Source organism: Indicator indicator, chromosome 18 (genome assembly GCF_027791375.1).
Source record: "Indicator indicator isolate 239-I01 chromosome 18, UM_Iind_1.1, whole genome shotgun sequence".
Taxonomy (NCBI): Eukaryota; Metazoa; Chordata; class Aves; order Piciformes; family Indicatoridae; genus Indicator; species Indicator indicator.
Window position 1 is genome coordinate 19984770 of NC_072027.1, and position 18103 is coordinate 20002872.

Sequence of the window (18103 nt, forward strand, 5' to 3'; positions counted from 1 at the left end):
CGAAGAATGGCTTCAGCAAGCCCCCGAGCAGCTCGGCTGCGTTCTCCTCTGCAGTTCCCGAGCAGCTCTCTCGGCCGTTTTAGTCTGCCGGTTCTGCAGAGCCGGGGCGGGCAGAGGAAGCTGCATGTCCGTGGTCAACACCGCCACCTAGCGTCGTCAGCGGGAATGGTTCCTCTGCTTCATGCCGGCGCTGCTGCCTTGGGCTTTGCTGCTTTCAGCTGCTGTCTCCTTTCCAAAGCGGAATCAAAAGGGTGTTGCCCAGAAAAGGTCCCCAGGAACACGCATGTTGCATGGACAGACAAATGACGAGCTCCTGTAAGAGACTGTGAAGCCTTAAAATCATAGGGAAATAAATAAGAGGGTTTTGTCAGGGGAAGGGTGAGCCCAGTTAACTTTGGCATAAAACAATTTCTTGGCATGACTTGGGGTCTGAACTCTTGTTTACATTTAGGGGCTAAGACTGTATCCAGTCACATGAAGTCTCTAATCTGACAAGGAGTTTAGATACATGATAGTCTAGTCTGAACCTTGTGCTTTATTGGGAGTGGTGTCTTTGGCTCTCCCCTAACATCCTTATGTTTGCCATCAACAGCTGGGGCTGTCAGGAGAGTTGCAAATATCACTCGTTCCATCTCACTATTTTGCAGAGATCTTTGCATCCTTAAGGTCCCTCTCAGAGGGGCCAGAAGCTCAGTGCTCAGAAGCATCACAGAGGTGTTCCAGCAATTCCCCACTCCCAGCAATTGTCCCCAATACACTGTAGGCCTCATCTCCAATCAGAAGGAATGGACCTGCTCACCCTTACTTAGACCTTTGGACAGCAGGTGGGAATAACTCCCACCCTTTTCAGAATGTTCACAGAGCTTTCCCAGAAACATGATCTCCACAAAGACCTCTGTCTCCACACAAGGCCTTCAGCTGTTCTCTTTATTTTGTTTTCACAGACAAGGGGATGCCAATTTCCAAGGTTACACTTTGGACCTGCAGAACAACACAGTGTGAGGATTTCTCAATTTTCTGTGCCACATGCATGCATTCAAACAACCCATTATTACACATGGGGCAACAGTCCTTCTGAAAAGGAACAAGTAAGACAAAGCTCAAATACACCTGACAGCTCAGAAGGAGAAAGGAGAAAAAAGAGAATGCAAATGCTCTAACAGAAACCCAGCAAATCATATTGAGACAACTTTTCACCGCCATCAAGAGGTCTCTGAATTCAGGAACCACATACAGAACGAAATTAAATGCCCTCTTCCAAATTAGTCTTCAATATGTGACTTATGGATTTTCCTTGCAGTTTACCCAAAGACAATGATCATGTTCTCACAACTCTGTACAGTTGCAGTCTATTATCAGGCTATTCCACTCTGTCAAGTGAATGGATTAGAAGCTCAACTTGACTGAACAGGGAATAACTCATGATGCTGGAGAGGAAAAGGAATGTTATCATCTCTGGAGGGAAGGTCAAGCCTTGCAGGAAGATGGCAGAGCTGGAGTTCATGGTCTTTTTGAAGTCATTATCAAGAGGAAGTCTGAAGATACATTAGAGTGATACTTTTTGAAGATGGTCACTTGACTAACAGGGATGAAGAAGACGTAGAAGCTTTCAATCCTTTTTTCCCTCTCACTCTTTGAATAACACTGATTGACTGTGACCTGTCCACTGCACTGAGTCAGAGGACTATGAGTGTAGGAGCAGTGACTTTCCATTTGTGAACACTACAGTTGTACAGGATCAGCTGCATTGGCTGAATGTCCACTAGTCCATGAGGCCTGATGGGGTCCATCCCAATGTATGGGATTCATCTCAGTCTATGGAAGGTCCCAGCAGATGTTACAGGAGGACACTCTCCATGATCTACCAAAGATCTGGATAATATGTGGAGATTCCTGCTGACTGGAAATTAGCCAATGTTCTTCCAATTTACAAGAAGCTCATGAGAGAGGACCCAAGAAAGGATGGTCCTGCTAGCCTGACCTCAGATCCTGAAAATTATGGAGCAGATCATACTGGGTACAACTGAAAGGGAAAGTCCTGTTTAGCTAATTTGATATTGTTCCTCAGGGCATCCTTCTTGACATGATGTCCAGCTGTCAGATAAGCAGGTTCGTGGTGTGCTTGATGAAGGACTGTCTGAAGTGCAGGTCTTAAACTGTGGTAGTGGATGGGGCTATGTCTGATTGGCAACCAGTAACTGGTGGTATTCTTCCAGGATCATTCTGTGGCCAGTTCTGTTCCATACATATATCAATAATTCCAATGAATTTTGATAGTCTCCCAAAACATTCTCATAGAAAAGCTCAGGAAATGTGGCATAGATGGCTGGAGGTGAGGTGAGGTGAGGTGGATTGAAAACTGGCTCAAAAACAGAGTTCAGAGGGTCATCATCAGAGGCACAGAGTCAACTTGGATGCCTGTGACCAGTGGTGTTCCCCAGGGATCGGTATTGGATCCAGTTTTGTTCAATATCTTTATCAACAGCCTGGATGAAAGCATTGAGAGTACCCTCAGCAAGTTTGCTGATGATACAAAACTAAGGGGGGGATAGCAGACACCCTGTTGGGCTGTGCAGCCATCCAAAGTGACCTGGACAGGCTAGAGAGCTGGTTGCAGGCAAACCTCATGAAGTTTAATAGGGACAAGTACAGGGTAGAGGGTCCTACATCTGAGGAGGAATAACAACAGGCACCAGTACAGGTTAGAGGCTGCCTTGCTGGAAAGCAGCTCCACAGAGAAAGATCTTGGAGTCCTGGTGGACAGCAAGTTCTCCATGGAACAACAATGTGCCCTTGTGGCCATGAGAGCCAATGGGATCCTGGGATGTATCAAGAAGGGTGTGTGCAGCAGGGCTAGGGAAGTTCTACCTCTCTACTCTGCCCTGGAGAGACCATACCTAGAATACTGCATCCAGTTTTGGGCTCCCCAGTTCAAGAAAGACAGAGACCTCCAACAGAGAGCTATGAGGATGATTAGGGGACTTAAGCATCTCCCCTATGAAGAGAGACTGAGAGCCCTGGGGCTATTTAGTCTCGAGAAGAGAAGACTGAGAGGGGATCTGATCAATGTGTATAAATATCTGAGGGGTGGTTCTCAAGTGGAGGGGGGCAGGCTCTTTTTGGTGGTGCACAGTAATAAGACAAGGAAGAACAGGTTCAAACTTGAACACAGAAGATTTCACCTCAACATCAGGAGAAACTTCTTTACAGTGAGAGTGACAGAGCCTTGGAGCAGGCTGCCCAATTTGTGGAATCTCTTCTCTGGAGACTTTCAAAACCCACCTGTATGCATTTCTGTGCAGACTACACTAAGTGATCCTGCTTTGGCAGTGGGGTTGGACCCAGTGATCTCTTGAGGTCCCTTCCAACCTCTAATATACTGTGATTATCAACTTTGCTGATGATACCAAAGTGGGAGGTGCTGCTGACTCCTTTAAAGGAAAAGAGGCCTTGCAAAGGGATCTCAGTAGCTCAGAGCACTGAAGAATCATCAATGACATGAAAAGTAACAAGTCCAAATGCTGGATTCTGCACTTGGGATGGAGTAACACTGGGCACAAATCTCAATGCAGAGAGGAGAGGCTGGAGAGCAGCCCTGCAGAAATGAATCTGGAGGTGCTGATTGTGAGCAGGCCCAAGACTTGTCAGTGGTGAGCCCTGGCAGCGAAGAGGGCAAACAACATCCTGGTGAGCATCAAACACAACATAAGCACCCAGTCAAAAGTGATGATTATCCTGCTGGATTTGACACTGCTGTGGCCCCACCTTGGGTACTGTGTGCAGGAAACCACAATTTAAAAAGGATGTGAAGGTACCAGAATGCTTTCAGAGGGGGATAAAAAATCTGGTGAAAGAGCTGGAAGCAATGTGCCATGAGGAGCAGCTAAGGTTTTGAGTTTGTCCAATTTGGAGAAAAGTATGTTGACGGATGACCTCACTGGTCAGTAACATCTTGATCAGTTATGCATATGAAGAAAATAGTTTTAGTTTGTTAAGCTGAACAAACTTTGCCTGGTTTCAGGTGTCCAGCATCCAGAGTGAGCTGGTGCATGAACCACAGCAGTGGTTGTCGTTCCTTGTAGGAATGGATGTAGTTCTTGTAGGAATTTCAAGGCAGGTTTATGAACTGACTGAGATTCTTCCCTTGATTCACAACACCCCAGTCCTGGAGCCCTCATAGAGAGGCTGAGGGCAGCACCTCTCAGGCTTCAGCTTGACTCAGAAATGCCCACTCCATCTCACTCAACCTTCTGAGAGTGGCCTACTTCCAGGTCACTCTCATTTTTCTTGCAAAAAATCCACACAAAGGAATGGAATTGTTCCCCAAACCCTGCTCTCATGGTGGATATTTCCTCATGAACATCTGTGAGAAGCGATCTTTAAAGACATCACACTCACCCAAGGTAGATCCAAGTAGATTTATTGGTTTTTGTTATCAGGCATTTTGACTCTTACAAACATGTGAGCCACAACAAGTATCACAGGATGTATAGTTCATAACTGGGTAATGAAAAGCAAACAGAAAGCCTCTTGATGTCCTATACTCTATACTGCATCACATTGGGTGCAAACGTTTCAGTCTATTTTACTGCAAAACCTCAAATGATACATTGAAGTCTCTAATGTCTTATATACAAAGATCTAGAAGTGTCCATTTCAACCTCACACTGCAAAACAAAAAAGCAACATTGCTCAAGGTCCATTCTTGGTCAAAGAGGCAAAATATGTCAGTGTCAGCTGTTTCTAATGTAATCAACTTCTGCCTGTTATTAAGCAACACCTTTGCAAGCACCATTGAATTCTGCTGAAGATCTGTTTGCCTGGGATTGACCAGACCTCAGAATAGTAAGATAGTGTTACAGAGCTATACAAAAACCAAAGAAAACACAGAAAATATGATGTAGGAAAAAATTACCTTAAAGATCTACTTTCAGTTTTCAGTATTTCCCTTAAGATTCAGAATCAGGAGCAGATTCATAAAAATGCATCAAGTCTCAACGTAATCAACATTGCAACAGAGTCCTCATCCTCCATCTGTGTCGCAACTACAAAATACCTACATGAATAAAGCACTGCTCAAGAGGAGAGAGGAATTGCTTTTGCACACAGGAGATTTGTACCTCCCTGGTACATTTTGGTGGGTATTTAATCTCTTCATTCTCTCTTCCCTGTTAGGATGTTAACCGGTGAGGACAGACAAGCTGGTCTTTGTCCTCACTTACTTATGGGTGAGCCAAGGGTTTTGATCAGAACTGATATTTAACTCCATCCCACCATTTGCAGCACAAGCTGCTTCAGCAGATCTGGGTCCCATGTCCTCAGGATGGGGAGCTCTGCCCTACGAAGGAGAGACAAGAGAGGCTGTCATTAGGTGTGGAAGCTAAGCAGGTATCAGCAAGAAGCTTAGAAGGAATGTCTGACATCACTGTGTTTAACACCAGTCTACTCTACCCAGGACCAAAGAGGAGGTTGGATCAGGTGCTGTACAGGGAAAAATCAAAAGCCAGAAACCATCCTCCACTGTCGACATCACAAGGGCACTGCTGTGAGCCCTTTTTAAGTCAGAGAGGGTAATTCAATAAGAGCTGTTGTCACACAGGCAGTAAAAACTGTTTCATTATGGATCAAGATGGGTTGTGGGGTGACTGTAATATATTATTTGTGTGCCTTCATCCCCATATACATTCATTGACTGGACCTGTGCAAAGTCCCAAATGCATCCCTGGAAACTACAAAAAACAAGAGAAGAGCAGGAGCTGATTCAATACCATTTCTTTTCTCCCTCATGAATTTTGTGGAGCCACAGTATAAACAAAGGTCTCAGATATGGCTCCCTTTGAGATTCCAGAAGTACGGGAAAAAGTGGCGCTAACACTGTCCAGGACCACCGGGCTGGGTCAGGAAGGGACTGGGATGGTGCCAATGTCACCAATACTGTTTCTAGAAGACACAAAATTCTACAAGAATTTAATGGGAGAGGGAGCTACCTCCATGGCCTCCAGCACTAGGTCAGACACGCAGAATTCAGCACTTCCTCTTAGGATGAACGTTGACAGCACCACGCACAATCTGCTGACACCAGCACAGTCGTGCAGTCAGCCACATGACACTGCTTTGCAACGAGATAGCCCCGGTCCTGGCTGACACGGGAGAGGATCAAAACATTCCTGGTGCTGCTGCCTCTAGAAGGACGTATCCCAAGGAGTGATGTCGTCCCTGCTCTCTATCCCTACGAGCTCTATGTAGTGCATGGATAGGATTCAGTATTGTAGCTCAAACGTCCATAATGCTGTTTATCATCTCAAATTTCATCAGCTTCACTTCGTGGGTGCAAAGAATCAATCACAGGATATGGGGCTGGATGCAAAGGGACGGGGTTAAAAACCAATTGGAGAGCAATTGAGTAGTGCTGGGCCCTCCTGGGAAGGTGCCTGCCAGCTGATATGAGACCCTCTCTACCTTCCGGGGGGGGAAACACAACCCTCGCGCGGCCATCTCCCTGCTTCCCCCTCCGCACGGCCCGCTCCGGTCCCTCACCTGCGTAGCACAGTCGACTCCTTCCACGAGGTTAGATGCCTCTTGAGAGCACACTGAGCTCCGCTGTGGGGCTGCTCCAGGGGAAATCCCAGCAGGGAAGCAGGGCAAGAGGGGACCGAGGAAGTGAAAGTCGCTACTCAGGGTGCCTGCGGTCAAACAGACGTCGTAAACCAAGCTGCGGGGTAGGGAGCCTGCGTCGCTTTCAGCCACAGCTGTCGGGAAGGTGGGCAAGGGCTCAGCGTGTTTGCGCCTGTTTTGCCGCAGTTTCATCAGCAGGGCGGCCAGGCCGGTGGCCAGGCAGAGCGCGGACACGCAGGCCAGGCAGGCGATGAGGTAGAGAGTGAGCGTGTCGTCGGGCTCGGCGGGCGGCGCCTCGTGGCTGAGGCGCAGGTGGGCGTCGGAGAAGTCGTGGAGCAGGGCGATGGCGAGGGTGGCGCTGGCCGAGCGCGGCGGCTGTCCGCGGTCTCGCACGAGCACGACGAGCCTGTGTCGGGGCGCGTCGCGCTCGGCCACGGCCCGCGCCGTGCGCACCTCGCCGCTGTGCAGCCCCAGGCGGAAGAGCCCCGGCTCCGTGGCCTTGGCCAGCTCGTACGACAGCCACGCGTTCTGCCCCGCGTCCGCGTCCACCGCCACCACCTTGGCCACCAGGTAGCCTGCCGGTGCCCAGCGCGGCACCAGCTCGCCCGCGCCCGCGCTGCTCTCGGCGCCCGGGTGCAGCACCACCGGCGCGTTGTCGTTCTCGTCGCGCACCAGCACGCGCAGCAGCGCCCGCGCGCTCAGCGCCGGCGAGCCGCCGTCGGCCGCGCGCACCCACACCTCCAAGGCGCGCAGCCGCTCGTAGTCCAGCGACCGCACCACGTACACGTCGCCGCTCTCCGAGCTGACCGACAGCGCGGGCTGCTCCTGGCCCTCCTCCCGCTCCAGCGCGTACTGCACGCGGGCGTTGCTGCCCGCGTCCGCGTCGCTGGCCTGCACGCTGCCGATGCGCACCATGGGGCTGTTGTTCTCCGTCACCCACATGCTGTAAAGCTCCTGGCTGAAGGCGGGCGCGTTGTCGTTCACGTCCCACACCTGCACCCACAGGCTTTGCCGAGAGCTCAGGCGCCGCGGGCCCCAGTCCGTCGCTCGGATGCTGATGTTGTACTCTGCCGTCGTCTCCCTGTCGAGCGCCGCGTTGGTTCTCAACTCGTAGTAATTATCGAAAGTGGGAGTGAGAGTGAAGGGCAAATCCCCTTCGATGGTGCACTCTGTCCTGCCGTTGTCGCCGGCGTCCCGGTCCCGCACGCTGAAGAGGGCCACCACGGTGCGTGGTGGGGCGTCCTCGGGAATGGAGGCGGTGTGTGAGGTCAGCTGTATCTCCGGGGCGTTGTCGTTCACGTCCACCACCTCCACCAGCACTTTGCAATGAGCAAAGAGTCCTCCACCGTCTGTAGCTTTCACCACCATCTCGTGTTTTTTCATTTCCTCAAAGTCCAGTTTTCCTGTCACCCGAATCTCCCCCATGTCTGGGTTTAGATCAAAGAGCTGCTGGGACCCCTCTGATGTCTCGCTGAAGGTGTACTGCACTTTCCCATTGGACCCTTTGTCAGGATCTCTGGCCTCGACTTTGACTACCAACAGCCCCGGGGTGCTGTTCTCAGCCAGGCTTACCTCGTAGACCTCCCGACTAAACATCGGGGTGTTGTCATTGGCATCTAGCACCACGATCCGGATTTGAGCCGTTCCTGATCTCGGTGGTGAACCCCCATCGATAGCGGTCAGAAGTAAATTAATCCCTGTCTGCTCTTCTCGGTCCAGCTGTTGTTCTAAAAGAAGTTCTGGGTATTTTTCTCCATCATTCCTTATTTTTACAGCAATGGAGAAATGCGAATTGGACTGGAGGCTATAGTTCTGCAACCCATAACTGCCCACGTCCTTGTCACGGGCTCGTTTTAGAGGGAAACGAGACCCAGGTGATGTCGTTTCTAGAATCTCTAAAACCATTTCCTTCTCCGGGAACACGGGGGAGTTATCGTTCACGTCAAGAACCTCCACCTCCCCTCGGATCAGCTGCAACGGGTTGTCAAAGAACACCTTAAAAAAGAGCGTGCAGGTGTCACTCTGAGGACAGATCTCTTCCCGGTCCAGAGATTCCGTGGCCGTCAACACTCCAGTACTCGGGTTGAGGTGGAAAAGCTGCTGGTTCCCCTCGGACACAACGCGCGCCTTGCGAGCTGCCAGCTGGCTGGGAACCAGCCCCAGGTCCTGGGCAATATTGCCCACAAAGGAGTCCCTCTCCATTTCCTCCGCCACAGAATAGCGGAGGCTTTCGGCCCCGCTCTGCCACACGCAAACGAACAGAAGGAACAAGATCACTTGCCTGAGGCTGCCTCCGCTCTGTCTCCCGTTCCACGCCATCGCTCTCCGCAAAAGACAGGCAGCGTCCTCTCGGCTTGCCGGCATTTGCACGCAGCGTACCAGCCGGAGCAGTGCTTGCCAGGGACGGCGGAGAATGGCTTCAGCAAGCCCCCAAGCAGCTCGGCTGCGTTTCCCTCTGCCGTTCCCGAGCAGCTCGGCTGTTTTTGTCTGCCGGTTCTGCAGAGCCGGGGCGGGGAGAGGAAACTGCGTGTCCGTGGTCAACACCGCCACCTAGCGTCGTCAGCAGGAATGGTTCCCCTGCTTCATGCCGGCGCTGCTGCCATGGGATTTGCTGCTTTCAGCTGCTAAAGAGGAGCCAAAAGGCCGGTGTCAGGGAGAGATCCCAAAAGCAAAGAGTTCACCATCACCTGAGCTCACCAGCACGCACGAATAGCAATGTTTCTTCTAGAAAATATCATCGCATTTTGCATGACACATCGCTCCCAAAACAGAGTAATGTGAACTTTTTTCAGTCCTGAATTGACAGCTGTGTCCTGCCCTGCTGCCTGCTGATCCTGGTACCCAGGATAACCTGTGTCAATGTGTAACACTTTCCTGAGACATGTCCCCAGCCACACTGCATCCACATGGTGCAGCCCATTTGCATGTTCTCTTAGAGAATGAAAACGCAGAGGAGAAATCTCTGCCTACAGTTTTACAAAGTATGTTAGATAAAACAGAGGAGGGCCTGTTTGGGGTGAAAATAGTTTAATTATTGAATGTTAGAATGAATTTTTCTATTGCTTTAAATTAGGTTGAATTAAATCTTCTGCTTAGCTCAGCAGGAGTGACTGTGCTTAGCAATAGAGACTGGAGAGTCTCAGACTACAAACTGTAACTGAACTTCACTTGAATTTTTGCTTATTTGAAATGGAGAAGTACTGGGAGTCTTCTTCAACACTACTATAAACTGGACCAAACCTCTCATTCAAGGAAAAGACCCTCAAAGGAGGAGAGAAACTCTTCCATCTGAAGTCAGCAAAAGATAGAAGAGACCCAGCTAAGATGGGAGGATGATGAAACTACATTGAGTAGACACTCTGACCATCTTAGACAAAGAACAACTACTAAACAAGCTGATTGTACACGTAGTCTGTGCATGATGTAATCAAACTGTTACACTTTGTATAATAGTTTGTGAAGTTTTAAAGGCATAGGGAAACAAGTGAGGGGGGTCCCCTCTGGGAGAGGCCCATCTCAAGATGAAAGAAATTTGCTCTAAGGCAGAACCTTGATTCTAAACTCTTCTTTACAGTCATGGACAAAGATTGGATCCAGCCACAACTACACTCTGAGAAGGAGTTCAGAAAGCAAAGAAGTTCAGTCTGTTCAGTCTGAACCTTGTGTCTTGGGTGTATATTTCCAGACACTTCCACAAGAGCTTTAAAGTTGCCTCTGCAGCTCAGTCATAGAACCACAGAAAGCTTTTGGTTGGAAGGGACTTTAAAGATCTTCTAGTTCCAACCTTCGTGCCATGGCCAGGGACACCCTTTACTAAACTAGGATGCTCAAAACCATTTCCAACCTGGCCTTGAACACCTCCAGGGAGGGGGCATCCACAATGCCCCTGGGCAACCTGTTCCAGTGTCTCACCACTCCCTCTAGAAAGAATTTCTTCCTAATGCACAGTCTAAATCTCTGTTTTTCCAGATCAAAGTCATTTCCCTTTGTCCTATCACTACCAGCCCTTGTCAAAAGTCCCTCCCCAGCTTTCCTGTAGCTCACTTCGAGTACTGGAAGGCTGTTCTAATGTCTCTCTGTTGCCTTCTCCAGGTTGAACAGCACCAACTCTCTCAGCCTCTCCCCACAGAGAGGGTGCTCCAGCCTTCTGACCGTCTTGTGTCCTTCCTCTGGCCCAGTTCAATAGTTTAATGTCCTTGTATTGAGGGCCACATAACTGGATGCAGTACTCCAGGTGGGATGTCATGAAAGCAGAGTAGAGCAGTACAATCATCTCCCATGGGCTACTGGTCACACTTCTTTTGATGCAGCCCAGGACATGGTTGCCTTCTGGGCTGCAAGCACACATTGCTGGATGTTGTATTTTTCATCAGCTGACATCCCCAAGGCCTTCTCTCCATCATCTGACAAAAAGCCTTGGGAGTCTGGGGAGGTCCCTGCTGACTGGAAACTAATCAGTTTTCTTCCAGTTTACAAGAAGGCCATGAGGGATGACCCAGGAGACTACCATCCTGTTAATCTGACCTGAGATCCTGAAAACAGTATGGAGAAGCTCAAGGTAGCTACAACTAAACCCCATGACATCATCAGGCACAGTCAACGTCAGTTCACTGTGGGGAAGTCCTTTTGAACTGACTTGATATCCTTCTACGATGAGGTCATCTGCCCAATGGATGATGGAAAAGTGGTTTATGTATTTTTTTCTTGGTTTTCATAAGGCTTTTGATACTGCTCCTCACCTCATCCTTCTGGATAATTTGTCAAACTGTGAAATGAACAGATTCATGGTGAGCTAAGTGAAGAAATGGCTGAAGCACAGGACTGAAAGTGTTGTAGTGAATGGTAGGATACCTTTGGTTTTCAGTCAAGAATGATATTCCTCAAGGTTCAAATTATGGACCAGTTCTGCTCAGTATATATATCAATGATCTGGATGCAGGAGTGGAATACACCATTAGTAACTTTGCTGATGACACGGACTGGGAGGTGCTGTTGACTGTCTTGAGGAACAAAAGGATATGAGCTGAATTCTGCACCCATGAGGGAGTAATGATGGACACAAGCCTAAAGGTGGAGAGGAGTGGCTGGAGAGCAGCTTTGCAGAAAGGGATCTAGGGGTTGACAGCAGACCCAATACATGTCAGCCATGAGACCTGGCAGCCAAGAGGCCAAACAACAGGCTGGGGTGCTTCAAACACAGCACCATCAGCCAGTCAAAGGAGATGATTATCCCTCTGTATTTATCATTGTTGCATCCTTAGCTTGAGTGCTGTGGGCAGTGCTCAGCCCACATTCTCTTCTCTTCTCTCTTCTCTTCTCTTCTCTTCTCTTCTCTTCTCTTCTCTTCTCTTCTCTTCTCTTCTCTTCTCTTCTCTTCTCTTCTCTTCTCTCCTAGCCTATTCTAGCCTAGCCTGCCTATTCCATTCCATTCCATTCCATTCCATTCCATTCCAGTCTATCCTATGCTGTCCCATCCCATCCCATCCCATCCTGACACCTTTAGTGCTGCTGTATTTCTAAGGCATTCCCAAGGAGACAGCCCATCCAATCCCTGACTACAGCTCAAAATAAGTTCTAACGTGTTTTGCTGATCTCCACACAAGAGCTGAGACTGCTATACTCAAAGGGTCAAAATCTTTCTTATCTGGTGAACTGGATTGCCAGCAACAGAATGGATGGATGTGAGCAGCTCTGAACTCACTAGGAAGCCCTTGTGCAGCATATGCAGACATGCAATGGCTGGAGAGACAGGAAGGCGAAAACCAGAGTCTACACTTCTCCGAGAGAGACGTACAGAACCCAGGGAAGAAAGAGCCCCACACTTGAACCACATTGTAACACAGTACTCACAGCTTCCTTTCTTTCCTGACCAGAGATCAGGGCCATGTGCCTGAGCATGTGGTTTGTCTGCCTAACCTTGTCATTGTGTCACAGCATGGGATAAGAAGTTGGTAGTCCTGAATGGACAGCAAGTGACAGAATAACTTATACAGAGCCTTGGATATAACCTCATTCTTGAAGCAGTACAGTAGTAGCTGTAACAGGGCTGAAGCATATCATTGCCTGAGGAAGGGAGCTTTTAGTTTGCTGTATTTTTGTTGTTGTTGTTTGGAAGGCAAGACAATTTTCTTCTCACATGAGAAATTCTTGACAGGATTTGCAAATGCGGGTTTACTCTGGAGGAACTATTGCTCCATGTTGTAACACAGATGTCTGGTCATGAGGCACAAAGCCTCTGCTTGCACTGTCTCAATGTTAACGAAGGGAAAGACTATTGAATGGTTCCACAGAGAGAGGCCCTTAGTCATCTGGTGCTATGTCTTCCACAGTGATGGCACCACAGTGGAAACCCTGTTCATCATTGGTGCTCCCAACCACGGCACAGTGCTGTGGTGGCAAGCTGGACTTCTGCCTGTTATGAGGCTGATTTTGAGTGAGTGACATGGAAAGGAAAGCAGAAAGACAAAGCCTTGTGGCCTTGTGACTGCCACACCATGGCAGTGGACAGTCTCTGGGGATCCTCTGTGAGAAGCACCTCCAGGCAGCAATAAAGGCATCTTCTACTGCTGTGAGTTGGATCAAGATGCTGGTCCAGCCTGAGACCAAATACCAATTGTGAAAGTGTCCAGCATCCACAGTGAGCTGGTCCATGAACCACGACAGTGATCACAGGTTTCTGGAATAGACCAAGATTGTTGCCCTAATTCACAATCTCTCAGGCCCTCCACTTTGCTCCAGCCTGTGTCCTGGTTGCTGTTTTTCCCTTAATAAAATCTGCTCTGAAGGTTTGGATTTCTTGCCAAAATCCTTCTCTTGGTGGGGCAATTTCCTTGGTAAAGACTGTGATCTCCCAGGCAGCACACTCAGCCAAGGGAGTCCTAAGTAGGCTTTATTGTGTGTAATTTTTTTCCCTTTACATTATCACATTTAAAAGGAAATATCACATGACTTTATAGATATTCACAGAATGAAAGAAAAACAGAAAGCTTCCTGATGCCCTAAACTCTACAGAGCCTTAAGCTGTATGTAAATGTTTTAGTCGATTTTGCTTTTAAACCACAAACAGTGCTTTTAATTCTCTACAACATTATATTCAAACATCTGGAATATTCATTTCAGCTTCAAGTCACACACACACACAAACCGCCAACCAACCAAAACCCATACATTGCTCAAATCCCACTCTTCACACTGAAGGGAACATATAAAATGCTGCTCAGAAGTGTGCCATTGTCAGCTGTTTCTAAAGTAATCTGTTACACCTGCTGTTATTAAGCAACTCCTCTGCAAGCACCACTGAATTCTGCTGAAGATGTGTTTGCCTGGGATCGACCAGACCTTGGAAATTAGGAAATTGTTACAGAGCCATACAAAAAGCAAAGCAAAACACAGAAAATGTGATGTAGGAGAACGTTACTTTGAAGTTCTGCTTCTAGTTCTCAGTATTTCCCTTAAGATTCAGAAGCAGGAGCAGTCTCAAAAACATGCAGCAAGTCTCAATGTATCAACATGCAACACAGTCCTCATCCTCCAGCAATGTCACAACTACTAAACACCTACATGAATAAAGCACTGCTCAAGTGGAGAGGAGGTTTGCTTTCTGGCAGAGACTTGTACCTCTCTGGTACTTTTTCCTGGGTGTTTGGTCTCTTTGTTCTCTTTTCCATGTCAGGACATTAGCTGGTGAGGACAGGCAAGTTTGTCTTTGTCCTCAATTACTGATGGGTGAGCCAAGGGTTGTGATCAGAACTGACATTTAGCTCCACCCCCCTGTTTGCAGCACAAGCTTCCACTACAGGTGTGGGACCTTTATCTTGAGAGAGGGGAGCTCTGCCCTGCAAAGAAGGGACAGGAGAGGCTGTCAATCAGTGTGGAGGGTAAGCTGACATCAGGAAGAAGCTTAGAGGGCATATCTGCATCTGACACAGCACAATTCTCTACCCAGACCCCAAAAGAAGGTTGGAGAAGCTGGAGGAAGCTGAGCCTCTGACCTGAACGGGGAATATCTAAAGCCAGAAAACACTCCCTACAGCAGATATCAAAAAGGCACTGCTGCAAAAGTTTGTTGAGTCTGAGGGGGTAAGTTAAGTGGTAAGAGCCCAAAATAAAACCCCCTTCTCAGTATGTCCTCCACTCAGAGCATGGATAAAATCGATTGTGGCTATGCACATCTATACTGCTGTTTCACCACCAGCTGCCCCATTATATGGAGACACAAAAAAATTGATCTTAGTCGAATAGCAATGGCATAGAGCTGCCTGAAGAGGCCAGCAATAGGTCATAATTCATGAAAACCTGAGTCTGATTCTCCTGGGGATCCCTACCCTCTCCTCATCAACTGGCTCTTTAAACATCAAATCCGCAACACCAACACCCCTGACTCCCAGGACTGAATCCCCGTCCCGCCATGCCCCTGGCCGATTTTGCCACATTCCCCCTCACCACTGCCCGCTCCGATGCCTCACCTGTGCAGCACAGTCGCCTCCTTCCACGACGCTGGACGCCTCTTGCGAGCACACTGAGCTCCGCTGTGGGGCCGCGCCGGGAGGTATCCCGGCCGGGAAGCAGGGCAAGAGGGGACCGAGGAAGTGAAAGTCGCTGCTCAGGCTGCCGGTGGCCAAGCACACGTCGTAGACTAGACTGCGAGGCAGGGAGCCTGCGTCGCTCTCAGCGACAGCCGTCGGGAAGGTGGGCAAGGGCTCGGCATTTCTCTGCCTGTCCCGCCGCAGCTTCATCAGCAGGGCGGCCAGGCCGGTGGCCAGGCAGAGCGCGGACACGCAGGCCAGGCAGGCGATGAGGTAGAGAGTGAGCGTGTCGTCGGGCTCGGCGGGCGGAGCCTCATGGCTGAGGCGCACATGTGCGTCGGAGAAGTCGTGGAGCAGGGCGATGGCGAGGGTGGCGCTGGCCGAGCGCGGCGGCTGTCCGCGGTCTCGCACGAGCACGACGAGCCTGTGTCGGGGCGCGTCGCGCTCGGCCACGGCCCGCGCCGTGCGCACCTCGCCGCTGTGCAGCCCCAGGCGGAAGAGCCCCGGCTCCGTGGCCTTGGCCAGCTCGTACGACAGCCACGCGTTCTGCCCCGCGTCCGCGTCCACCGCCACCACCTTGGCCACCAGGTAGCCTGCCGGTGCCCAGCGCGGCACCAGCTCGCCCGCGCCCGCGCTGCTCTCGGCGCCCGGGTGCAGCACCACCGGCGCGTTGTCGTTCTCGTCGCGCACCAGCACGCGCAGCAGCGCCCGCGCGCTCAGCGCCGGCGAGCCGCCGTCGGCCGCGCGCACCCACACCTCCAAGGCGCGCAGCCGCTCGTAGTCCAGCGACCGCACCACGTACACGTCGCCGCTCTCCGAGCTGACCGACAGCGCGGGCTGCTCCTGGCCCTCCTCCCGCTCCAGCGCGTACTGCACGCGGGCGTTGCTGCCCGCGTCCGCGTCGCTGGCCTGCACGCTGCCGATGCGCACCATGGGGCTGTTGTTCTCCGTCACCCACATGCTGTAAAGCTCCTGGCTGAAGGCGGGCGCGTTGTCGTTCACATCCGTCACCTGCACCCACAGGCTTTGCCGAGAGCTCAGGCGATGCGGGCCCCAGTCCGTCGCTCGGATGCTGATGTTATACTCTGCTGTCGTCTCCCTGTCGAGCGCCGCGTTGGTTCTCAGTTCATAGTAACTATCGAACATGGGGGTGAGAGTGAAGGGCAAGTCTCCTTCGACGGTGCACTCTGTCCTGCCGTTGTCGCCGGAGTCCCGGTCCCGCACGCTGAAGAGAGCCACCACGGTGTGTGGCGGAGCGTCCTCGGGAATGGAGGCAGTGTGTGAGGTCAGCTTTATCTCCGGGGCATTGTCGTTCACATCCAGGACCTCCACCTGCACTTTGCAATGTGCAGACAGACCCCCGCCATCGGTGGCTTCCACCACCATCTCATAGGATTGTGTTTCCTCAAAGTCCAGTTTTCTTATCACCCGAATCTCTCCTGTGTCAGCGTTCAGATCGAAGAGCTGCTGGGACCCATCAAATGTCTGTGTGAAAGTGTACTGCACTTTCCCATAGGACCCTTCATCTTGATCTGTGGCTGCGACTTTGACCACCAGCTCTCCCGAGGGGCTGTTCTCAGCCAGACGCACCTCGTAGACCTCCCGACTGAACATCGGGGTGTTGTCATTGGCGTCCAGCACCACAATCCGGATCTGAGTTGTGCCTGATCTCGGCGGCGCCCCCCCGTCTTTGGCGGTCAGAAGTAAACCAATCTCTGCCTCCGCTTCTCGGTCCAGCTGCTCTTCTAGGACGAGCTCTGGATATTTTGCTCCACGTTTCGCTGCTCCGAGAGCAAGAAAAAAATGCGAATTGGACCCAAGGCTATAGTTCTGCAAACCATTACTACCCACGTCAGCGTCCTGGGCACGGTCCAGAGGGAAACGGGACCCAGGAGGTGTCGTTTCGACAATCTTTAAAACCATTTCCTTTTTGGGGAACACGGGGGAATTGTCATTCACGTCAAGAACCTCCACCTCCCCTCGGATCAGCTGCAACGGGTTGTCAAAGAACACCTTAAAAAAGAGAGTGCAGGTCTCGCTCTGAGGACAAATCTCTTCCCGGTCTAGAGACTCCGTGGCCGTCAGCACTCCGGTGCTCGGGTTGAGGTGGAAAAACTGCTGGTTCCCCTCGGACACAACGCGCGCCTTGCGAGCTGCCAGCTGGCTCGGATCCAGCCCTAGGTCCTGGGCAATATTGCCCACAAAGGCGTCCCTCTCCATTTCCTCCGCCACAGAATAGCGGAGGCTTTCGGCCCCGCTCTGCCACACGCAAACGCACAGAAGGAACAAGATCACTTGCCTGAGGCTACCTCTGCTCCGTCTCCCGTTCCACGACATTGCTCTCCGCAAAAGACATACAGAGTCCTCTCTGCTTGCCGGCATTTGCAAGAAGCGTTCCAGCCCGAGCAGTGTTTGCCAGGGACGGCGGAGAAGGGCTTCTGCAAGCCCCCGAGCAGCTCGGCTGCGTTTCCCTCTGCCGTTCCCGAGCAGCTCTCTCGGCTGGTTTTGTGTGCCGGTGCTGCAGAGCCGGGGCGGGGAGCGGAAGCTGCGTGTCCGTGGTCAACACCGCCACCCAGCGTCGTCAGCGGGAATTGTTCCTCTGCTTCATGCCGTCACTGCTGCCTTGGGCTTTGCTGCTTCCATCTGCTTTCTCCTTGTTGAAACGGAGCCAAAGGGTCCGTGTCAGGGAGAAATCACAAAAGCAAAGAGTTCACCATCAGCCGTGCTCCCCACCACACGAGAATGACAGTGCTGTTTTTGGGGTACATCACCCTCGGTTTATTTTTTTCACAGTTGTTATCACACATCTCCCATTAACCCTCCAAATTTAAATGCTTTTGTGTGCTGAATGGAGAGAAGCCTGGTGCCTGCTGACACTATTCTACAGTACAAGCTCTGTCACTAACACATTTCTGAAACTTGTCTCCAGCTGCACACAGACACCAAAACACTGCAACCAGTTT

General features: G+C 50.8%; 2 protein-coding genes across 2 annotated transcripts; both read right to left on the minus strand.

Moving 5' to 3' along the window:
* Positions 1-156: 156 nt before the first annotated feature.
* On the minus strand, positions 157-8910 carry LOC128972863 (protocadherin beta-15-like). The gene is made up of 2 exons (XM_054388990.1): positions 6538-8910; positions 157-228 (listed from the first exon to the last, which is right to left on the minus strand). Exons 1-2 carry the CDS (start codon positions 8815-8817, stop codon positions 157-159), a joined length of 2352 nt encoding a protein of 783 aa, XP_054244965.1. The 5' UTR covers positions 8818-8910.
* A 4005-nt stretch (positions 8911-12915) lies between these two features.
* On the minus strand, positions 12916-17453 carry LOC128972864 (protocadherin beta-15-like). Its single transcript, XM_054388991.1, has 2 exons — positions 15081-17453; positions 12916-13038 (listed from the first exon to the last, which is right to left on the minus strand). Exons 1-2 carry the CDS (start codon positions 17358-17360, stop codon positions 12916-12918), a joined length of 2403 nt encoding a protein of 800 aa, XP_054244966.1. The 5' UTR covers positions 17361-17453.
* Positions 17454-18103: the final 650 nt, after the last annotated feature.

Excerpts from the sequence above, each read along its gene's own strand:
- LOC128972863 (XM_054388990.1), bottom strand. The coding sequence starts at position 8,817 with ATGGAGAGGGACTCCTTTGTGGGCAATATTGCCCAGGACCTGGGGCTG. Across the intron at positions 229-6,537 it reads GAGTCGACTGTGCTACGCAG|GAGACAGCAGCTGAAAGCAG; the intron begins GTGAGGGACCGG and ends CGCTTTGGAAAG.
- LOC128972864 (XM_054388991.1), bottom strand. The coding sequence starts at position 17,360 with ATGGAGAGGGACGCCTTTGTGGGCAATATTGCCCAGGACCTAGGGCTG. Across the intron at positions 13,039-15,080 it reads GAGGCGACTGTGCTGCACAG|CCTCATAACAGGCAGAAGTC; the intron begins GTGAGGCATCGG and ends ACTCAAAATCAG.